The sequence below is a fragment of the Elephantulus edwardii genome, unplaced genomic scaffold (genome assembly GCF_000299155.1).
Source record: "Elephantulus edwardii isolate Elephantulus edwardi_28Jun2011 unplaced genomic scaffold, EleEdw1.0 scaffold00243, whole genome shotgun sequence".
NCBI classification, from domain to species: Eukaryota; Metazoa; Chordata; class Mammalia; order Macroscelidea; family Macroscelididae; genus Elephantulus; species Elephantulus edwardii.
In genome coordinates, this window is record NW_006399993.1 from 1,373,970 (window position 1) to 1,383,953 (window position 9,984).

General features: G+C 48.1%; 1 protein-coding gene across 1 annotated transcript in view; it reads right to left on the reverse strand.

Annotated features, from left to right (window-relative positions):
* MAST2 (microtubule associated serine/threonine kinase 2) overlaps positions 1-9,984 on the reverse strand; it is a 287,018-nt gene that overhangs the window by 4,653 nt on the left and 272,381 nt on the right. The window contains 13 exon segments of the mRNA XM_006898983.1: positions 127-232; positions 234-411; positions 645-796; positions 1,102-1,211; positions 1,351-1,473; positions 1,804-1,905; positions 2,241-2,406; positions 3,069-3,201; positions 6,288-6,426; positions 7,231-7,439; positions 7,830-7,915; positions 8,171-8,232; positions 8,966-9,098. Coding sequence (XP_006899045.1) covers positions 127-232; positions 234-411; positions 645-796; positions 1,102-1,211; positions 1,351-1,473; positions 1,804-1,905; positions 2,241-2,406; positions 3,069-3,201; positions 6,288-6,426; positions 7,231-7,439; positions 7,830-7,915; positions 8,171-8,232; positions 8,966-9,098 — 1,699 coding nt within the window.

Below are 9,984 nucleotides of genomic sequence, written 5' to 3' on the forward strand. Positions count from 1 at the left end.
CCCCGTGGCTGTGCCCCCCTCTGTCACTGTTCCTCCTCCTGTTGCAGTGTCCTTCTCCCTGTCACTGTGTCCACCCCCCTGTGGCTTCTCCTGGCCCAGGCCCTCTGGCCACCTGCTGGGCCACACCTGGACTGCAGCCTATACTTTGGCCAACAGGCTCCTCATCCAGCTTCAGCCTCTGCTTCACTGGCTGGACAGGAAGAGGTCCTGACGCCCCCTCTCCAGATGAGGGTTGTCATGAGCCACATACCCTCCTGCTGCTGCCTCCGAGGGGTGCTGCTCGCCTCCTCAGGGCCCTCAGGGAAGCGGGGCACGTCCAGGAGGCCAGAGCAACGGCACCGCACTGTCAGTGGAGGGCTTGAGTCACTCTCGGTGTGAGACGACTCGGACACTGACAGCCGCTTCCGCAATCTGTGAGAGACAGTGCCTGGGGTGAGATGGCACAGGGCTGTCCCCCTCCCTCCAGGCTGCCTTAGGAGCACACAAAGGCTATGGCCATATTCTCCCCATCACCCGCAGAGGCTGCCCTCAGGAAGCTCCATCACTGCCTTGGGCACTCCTCCCTGGTACTGCGAATGTCTCCTATGAGTGGCAGCACCTGATGTTGCTGTGCTGCGCAGGCTCACTGAGTTCCAAGTACTTACATCTCGGGAGAGCCAATCACCCAGCTCCGGTCTCGGCCTTTCAGTCCCCCCAAGCTGTCTGAGCGGTCCTTCTCTTCACTCAAGCTGCGCTTGGTTGGGGGTGGCGTCCGGTGCTCCTCCAGCAGAGACAGCCTCTCCATGCTGCTGTATACCTGGGAGTAGGGGACACGCTGGGGGTGGGTTCTGAGAGGCCCACCTCCCAGGGGGCCAGTTACCCACTTCCTTCTCACCCAACATGCACTAGCTGGACATCTGTGGAAGCAGATATTCTGCTGGTCTGGCCTCATCTTGGCATCTTTTGTATAAGGGCCTACCATGGTCCTAAACGTACCTGCCACTTACAGTCTCAGCCCCCAGTCCTCTTTTCCTGAGATGGTCTCACCAGCCCCTTCCCAGCCTGGCCCTGGCTCCCACCGCTTCAGCCTTGTGTGCAGAGCCTCGGCCTGCACAGCCACACCTTGCTGAACCTTGGAGAGCAGGACGAGAACTGACGGATCTCCAAGCAGCCATCCTCACTCACATCCTCCTCATCCTCTGAATCGATGTGGTGGTAACGTTCTGAGCGGGCTGGGCCAGACACACAAAACAGTCCCCTTCAGAGGTCTGGCGGGTGGGTTAGCTTCCTTGTGTCCCGATTCTCAGGTCAGGGATGTGTTTCTGGGTTAAGACCTGCCCCCATCCCACCCCACGCCCCTGGAAGCCTTACTATCAAAGTAGCTCGTATCATCCTCTGACTCCAGTTGTGGAATAAATTCAGCTTTTTGGCGAAGAAGTCCTGTCCAATCCAGACCCATGAAGAATGGATGCTGCTTCACCTCATAGGCACTGCCTGTGGACAGGGCAGGCATGGGTGGGGTGGTGTCAGCCATGTGGAATCCAGGTACACAAGTGAGAACTCAGACTTTGGTATTTTCTGTTTTATTATTATTATTATACTAGTTTATTTACAAAATTTGAATACATTGTTTTCCAGAACAGATTCCTTTGAAAGGCTGACTGGCATGCTCAGCTCAAGTACCATTCTCTCTGCCTACAGGGAATAGGGCAGAGTTTCAAGACCTAAAAGAATGGCCCGCCACTAAAAGGTCACCCCTCGGTTGCACAAGCTGAGCTCCCTTCCCCCGTCTACAGTGGGGAAAAGGTCGGGGGCCTGTCCTACCTGTGCCCAGCCTCTCCAGAGGGTTCTGGTGAAGCAGTTTGGAGGTGAGGTCTTGTGCATCCAGGGGCAGGGCATCATCACCCTCAGGCCACACAATCTCATCTGCAGAGTCATCAGGAGTGAGAGAAAATTTGAAGGAGTAGGTTAGAAAAAAAGAAATTATGGGTACAGAAGGGAGATGCAGAAAAGGGTCCTAGGATTATACACATAGAGAACACATGCGCACGCATGCCTATGTGAGGGATACATGAACAGAAACATTGGACAAGCCTCAGAAGACACAATGGAATGGGCATTATAAACCCCTAAGATGAAAGAGTAGCAACACACATACAAATGAGGTAACAAGGTCTCCTGAGTTTTACACACACATGCACAAATCACGTTTATGAGGTCCAGACTCTGCCTCCCCGGTGGGACAAGGTAATGGTACCTACCACTGATCACTTGCCCAAAGAGCTCCTCTGGAGTGTCTCCAAAGAAAGGAACGCAACCCACTAGGAATTCATACAGAATTATGCCCATGGCCCACCAATCCACTGGCTTCCCGTAGCCCTGGCGCAGGATCACTTCGGGTGCAATATATTCCGGGGTCCCGCATACCTGGACACAGAAATGTCAGAGTGGCTCAGCCTCATGAGACAGTGCACTGGCATGATGGCTGGAGGGGGGATGTGCCCACATAGGAGCAGAGAAATCCCTGAATGAAGACGTAGCTCATCTTACTTAATAAACAAGCTTGACAGAAGCCTCCAGGGGAACTTCTGGCAGGATGGAACTACTGGCAGGATGAGCATTATTTCCTTATTTAACCATAGCATCTAATTCTTAGCAGGAACCAATACTCTCTGAGCCCTCAACACCTTCTCCTTGCCTGGTCCCCAGGACCAGCTTCCGGTTTCCCAGAAGAGACTCTACCAGTCAAAGCACTCCGAGGGAGAACAGTGACAACCAAAAATGTTCCATCAGAGGACATGCAGGGGCAATTTCAGGAAGGCAGGCCACAGCACGGTGGCAAACAGGAAAGGCCTGCTCTTAACTCTGGCAGGAAGAATCAGGAGGTTCTGGGCTTGTCCCATCACATGCTTTACCGCCTATCTTCTCCAACTCTTACGGAGAAAGATGGCTTTGGATTCTCCCAATGTGTAGAATAAAAGTGTGGCAGAGATAGAAGCTCCTAGTCTTTCAGCATCAGTACAGGGTGAGCACACGGCTCCAATTCTTATTGTGAGGTCCTGATTCCCACTACCAAGATCCTTCCTCACCTGCTTGTCCAGGAACTCCCGGGCATCCTTTTCAATGTGGCCTTCATATAAATTTGTTGTCAGACTCATAAGCCCAATTTTAGAGAGTCCAAAGTCAGTGAGCTTGATGTGCCCCATGGATGTAATGAGAAGACTAGAAGAGCAAAGAAACAAAATTAAAGAATAAAACCATTTCCTGGTCTTCCCAGAGCGCTGATTTAGGTAAACTTGCTCCAGCTTTGTGATTACAGAATTCTGGACAAGGACCTGACCTGCTTTCACCCATTTTTCCCAGCTCAATATCTCTCCACTGTTCTCAACTGTACTTGAAACTGAGGAATGGGATATTCTTACACTGGGTGATCAGTTTCATTTCTCAGTTTGTTTCATCATCTCACTTTGTTGCTCTCACCACACCTAGTCCCTTCTCTACAAATGGCTCAAAACCCTCCTTTCCAAGGAGCAAGAAAAAGGACACATAATCTTACTCCATGTCCATGTCTTAAGAGAACAAAGAGAAATATAAGGGCCCAGAGAGAATTCTCTCTTCTCCCTTTACATACAGTGCCTGAGCAATTTCATTATGGCTCTCACACACAGAACAGTCAGAAGTGATATTCTGGACCTGGATAGATTTTACAAAAACACTAACACAACCATTCAGGAAAGGTTAACAAGAGTTAGCAAGGAGAGAAGTGGCCATTTGAACCAGATCTTCAGTCAAAACCACTTTCCATTTTAGGGGCTGATGAGTACAGCACCAGTTCCAGGTTGGAAATCTGGAAGAGATCCCAGACTTCTGCTCTCGTTTTCTTTTCTATCCCCCAACCCAATCTCATCTGTTCTTTACTCCTTCCCAACACCATCCCTTTTTTCTCTAACCAAGGTCTCTTAGTTCTACATGGGCTTTATTGATTCTGGCTTACTGTAAAGGTCTCACAGTTGCTTTCCTTTGACACAATGATCTTCTCAAAGAGATGCTGCCCTGGATGTGCACACCAATTTGTGTTAAGAAGTCCGGAGTACCTGGCCAACTGACTGGAAGAGATCTGTATTTGTTCCCATTCCAAAGAAAGGTGACTCAACAGAGTGCAGAAATTATCAAACAATATCATTAATGTCAAACGCAAGCAAGATTCTGCTGAAGACTATCCAAAAACGACTGGAACAGCACATCAACAGCGAACTGCCAGAAGTGCAGGCTGGTTTAGAAGAGGCCGTGGTACTAGAGATATTACAGCTAATGTTAAATGGATCTTGGTTGAAAGCAGGGAGTACCAGAGGAATGTCTATCTGCATTTCATTGACAATGCAAAGGCATTTGAATGTGTGGATCACAACAAACTGTGGCTACCTCTAAGAAAAATGGGAATCCCAGAACACTTGATCGTGCTTATGCACAACCTACACTTGGACCAGGCGGCAGCTGTCAGAAAAGAGCAAGGAAATACTGCATGGTTCAAAATTGGGAAGGGTGTATGCCAGAGGTGTGTCCTATCTCCATTCCTTTTCAATCTATAGGCAGAAAAGATTACCTGGGTGGCTGGGCTCTATGAGGAGAAGTGTGGCAGTAGGATTGAAGGAAGACTCAACAATCTGTCTTATGCAGATGACATAACCCTGCCTGCCAAAACTGAGGAGGACCTGAAGCTCTTGCTGTTCCAGCCTTGCTGACTGCAGCTTTTAATATGGATTGAAGCTAAACATAAAAAAAAACAAAGATTCTCTCCACTGGGACATTTGGCAGCACCAAGATAGATGGTGAAGAGACTGAGATTATTAACAGCTTTAGTTTGTTTGGTTTCACAATCAGCACTCTTGGTACTAGCCACCAGGAAATGAAAAGATGGACTGCACTGGGAAAGTCTGCCATCAGAGATCGCTCCAAAGTACTGAAGAGCAACGATGCCATTCTGGAGACTCAGGTGCACCTGATTCAGGCCACAGTCTTTGTAATTACTTGTTATGCACCAGAAAGCAGGACTAGGGATGATAAGAGGAGAATTGATGCCTTTGAGTTGAGGTGCTGGAGAAGAGTACTGAATATACTATGAACTTTTAGGAGAATAAACAGATCTGTCCTAGAGAGAGACCAGGCTGCTCCTTTCAGGAAAGGTTTCTGAAGCTTCATCTGACCTACTTTGGACATGTTGCAAGGGGGGACCACTCCTCGGAAAGGGATGTTATACTTGGGAGGGTGGAGGGACTGTACAAGAGAGGAAGACCCTCGATGAGATGGACTGATTCAGTGACTGGGGTAATGGGGGTAGGTGGGCCAGAGAGAGTAAGAAAGGCACAGGATAGAGCACCATTTAGTACCACTGTAGGGTCGCTATGTGTTGTAGGTGACTTGACGGCACCTAACAACAACAACCACAAAATGTGAGCATGGCAATTTATAATACAGTTGGTTACTAGACCCTTCAAACCTACTCTCAAAAAAAACTAGCCACTGTTGAGTCTGAACTGAATCATAGCTGATCCTCCAATGGGTTTCTGAGGCTGTAAATTACACAGGAGTTGACTGCCCATCTTTCTCCTGATTTGCAAAGATACTCTGCTATTGTTATATGCTGAATGTGACTTGTAGCAAATCTGTGTACAGCAGTTCTGAACCCTGCTCTATCCTGAGCCAATCTTATCGTCTCTGACATACCAACCCCCATTGAAATAAAACCCAAACTTTTAACAAAATGCTCCCTGATGACTTGCGGTCCTTACCCACCTCTCTTTTGTTGCTCTCACTGCCTAAGCTACAGGCACTGTTCTACTGGCTCAAGTTCCTTAAAGCATCATCTTCTCTCACATCTATTTGCAGTTTTTCCTCCCTAGATTTGGAAAGCTCCTCCCACCTTTTTTGTTCTGATTTGTGTCCTTTGAACAGCAGCACAAATATTGACTAGATTTACAACTATGTATTCCCAGCTCACAGCTCAGTGCTTGGCACAGAGCAGGTGCCAGGAAACGCTGGGGTACTTGTGCTATCTCCAGGATGTTCCTGATTTGTTTCCTGAATAGGGTTCTTCGATGACTATTCCATGTCACTGAAGCCTTCTGCTGTCCCTGCTGGACCTTGCGAGCAATGACCTTTGGGTCTGAGATTAGAATAGTATGCCCAGGTAGAACACACACCAAGTGTTCTTAGCAGCTTCTCTGGAACATATTCAAACATGCTGTGCTGCCTCTATCTACAGATTGAAGAGGGAGACCCTGGACAAGGCACTCAAAAAGTGGGCATACTTGTCAGGCTTGAGGTCACGATGCACAATGCCATAGTTATGCAAGTACTCCAGGGCCAGCACTGTTTCTGCAAAGTACAGGCGCGCCATGTCCACAGGCAGGGCCCCGATGTTCTTCAGCAGAGTAGCACAGTCCCCACCTGCAAGAAATCCAAGCCAGCATCAGGCAAGAATTCTTCACCCTGCTATAAACGAGCTCAGGCTTTCAAGCTCTGAGCTCCAAAGGAGACACTCTCATGAAACATCCTGCTACCATAGGCTGTTATTCTAGACATTTAGTTTCTGAGGAAAGTAACCATGGAAAAACTCCCAGCATGTACCTGGTGAATTATAAGGGGAGTTTTGCTCAACCATAACCTTAAAACTCAGGTAAAATATCTCTGAAAACTATATACAACAGTAGACCATGAAAAGATGGGCCACTGTAGAGATTCTGCCTCTCTAGAGCAGGGTCTAGATGGATGAACCCTCACGTACTGTCCTTCTACTCTATATAGAGCACTTTACATGGTTCCAACAGACCTCCCCTTCACACAAATGCCTTCCTTTCTTCTGAAGTCCCAGTGTAATCCTCCTAGCACCCAATTCTGGTTCCTGTAGCTCTGCTACCTCCTGTGTTTTTAGTCAACCTCAGGAGACTCTAGGCTGAAGGTTTCTATAGTTGCTGAGTTGCGACAACCTATCCAGGGAGCCTTCCCTGGTGTCTGACTTGGGTAGCCGTTGTGGTTAGTTATTGCTCCAGAAGCCTAACGTTGTGAGAGGAAGGAAACCCTGTGACACCAGACCCAAGTAGTCTCTGCAATTCTGAGGCAGAAACTAATGGTGATGAGGGCTTGGAATGCTATGCCCAGAAAAGTCATCCCTGAACTGAAATGCTGATCCCAGCTTAGGGTTAAGTCTCACATTGTGTCTTGGCTCCACACCAGGCCACTTTCCCCTGGTACCTTCGACATACTCCATCACCATGCACAGGTGGCGCTTGGTTTCAAAGGAGCAGAACATGCTGACCACAAAGGGGTTTTCGGCAAAAGTCAGTATGTCACGTTCCACAAAGGCCTGCTGGATCTGGTTCCGTAGGATCAGGTTCTGCTTGTTGATCTTCTTCATGGCAAAACGCTGCCGGGTAGACTTGTGCCGAACCAGGAACACAGCTCTGGGAAACACAGCCCACTCAGCCTCGCCCCATGCACTCAGCACCTGACCTTGCCCTCCAAAGACCAATGTGGGGTGGTCAATTGGTTTTCTCTCCCACCTTCCGGGTACACAGAGCTTATTATATGTGGGACCATCTGGGCCCATAAAGCTCTCAAATCTTCTGACAAATAAGAGATCTGAGCCATCAAGTCCTAAGGGCACAGCTTACCTCTTTCTCAGAGCACACAGAAGTGCTATGATGAAGGGTGGGAGCCTTGTCTGGGAAAGTGTCTGAGGGAACTAAGCTCAGGGAGAGAGGGACCATCTGCTGCCCAGAAGTCGGAGTGCCGTCTACTTCCAGAAGAAATCAGCCCTAGTCCCAGCTACACCCCATCCGCACTGCCTTTACCCGTAAGCGCCATTGCTGATGAGCTTAATGGTTTCAAAGTCCTCTTCTGAAGGTGCCTTTTTAGATGGTACAGATGCCCCACGGCCCTGTAAGAAAAGGGAAAAGACTTGGGGAAGCTTTGGCCGCACCACCAGCTCTGGTCTTAGCCCCACTACAGCCCTGTCTAATCCTGCTCGGTTGGTGAGAGAGTTCTCAGCCTGCATCTGCAACCATGTGCTCTCCATTGTGCTTCTGATGCTCTGGGATGAGCAGAATCGCAATCTCAGGAATGATGTAGCAGACGCTCTGTTGCTTCATTGGGCCCAGGCTTCAAGATTATGGCAGGAGCTCAAGATCTTTACCTCAATGGAATCGTCTGTCTCTGGAGTGTCAGGACTGTCATAGCTGCTCAATTGGACCATTTCTAGAGACAAAGGACATGAGGAAAGTATGGGTAGTGGCAGGTATGTCAGCAGTCCCCTTGCACCATATGGCAAAGCACGCAGGGCAGGCATTGGCAATTCCTGTGTCAGCCGTGGATGGAAATCCAGCCATGTGACTCTATCCGCAATATAATCATAGCTTTGGGATGAGCAAACATGTCAAATATAGTCCACCTTTAATTTTAGAAATCTAGTGCCACAAAAAAAAGAAAAAAAGAAATCTAGTGCCACACAAACAGGGCTTGGCAAATTGCACAAGGATTCTCTTGGACTTTGTCACAGAAAAGCAAGGCCCAAAGCTGAGCCATAGGTTCTCATCCTAAGACTCTACTCTGAAGCAGAGAAGGTCAAGGAGGACAACTACATACCAAGAAACTAGTGTGAAACTGAAGAAAGGAGATATCCTCTGATACCCTTTGTAGTCCCAACTACTCCAAAGACAAGACAAGGACTCAAAGGTGTATTGTGGTCCTTCGATGATGTTTATTTCTTTTGCCCTTGGGCCTCAACTGCAACTCATCTGGATTCAAGGTAGTTCAGGACAGAGTGTATCAGGCAGAAGTAAATGCAATTCTAAAGGAAAGGCTATTTAACGGCAGAGAGCATAGGGTGTCTCCCATGTCCATGTCCAAGCCAAACCTCTTCTACTACAAGTTGCCCATTTTCTGTTCAAGCCTGTGGGCTGTGGGACCAGCCACCAGGCAGCATGCTCACCCTCTAGGGGATCCCGTGTGAGGCCCAGCTGGCTAACGATGTAGCGGGGAATGTCACATTTAATCCCTTGTCCCTCTTTGGCGTGGCCCTCAGCTGCTTCTAACAGATGGTAGAACTCTTCAGGGTCAAACTCCTGTATCAGGGGAGAAAGGTAGGTAGTCAGGCTGAGCTACAAGTGAAGGTTCCTGTTCTCTTTGGTTTTATGGCTTATACTCAAAGTGGAATAAACAAGAATTTCTCTTCATGATGGAGCACCTTTACCTTTGAATACTTAGAGACATGATCATCAAAATGGGATAAAGCTGTCTTGGAGGTCAACTCAAGAATGGATTTCTAAGTATTGCTACACAAAAGATCAGAGCTTTTGGGTTCAAGACTGCTTCATTTATTCACGCATTCCTAAGCCTTTTCTCAGCCAGATGGCGATGTCAGGCATGCAGTCTTTGCACAAATTCAGTTATGGGTGACAAGAGCTTTGGTAGACATCACTGAGCTGTGCATGTGTGCATGCTCTCAAATAGTTTCTGTGTGATTCCTCTGTGCTAGGGATGGAGACTCAATGTGTAACACAGCACTCTCCTTATCTGCACAGAGTACCTGATAATGAGGATCCCAGTTAACAAATGCTGATTACATGACAGACTCTACGTTAAACTCTAAATTCCAACTCTGTAGAGGAAATCAAGGTTCACAGAGGTGCACTAACTTTCCTTGGTTACCAAAGTAGAAACAGAGAGCTGGCTTTCAAACCTAGCCCTGTTCCTGCTGTATACTGTCAAGTCAGACTCATAGTTGACAGAGGAGGCAGTAAAGCACAGAGAAGTGTATTGCTCATTTTTTACCCATGGAGCGGCTGGTGGATTCGAACTATGTACCTGTGCACTGGAAGCACAATTCCTTACCATTAGGCCACTAAAGCTGCCTAAATTAGGCTTAAGTGTAATCAGATTCTGGAGCACCTCCGCTTTGACCTTGGTTTTCTTCCTCTAGTCTCAACATTTTTTGTGAGCTATACTATT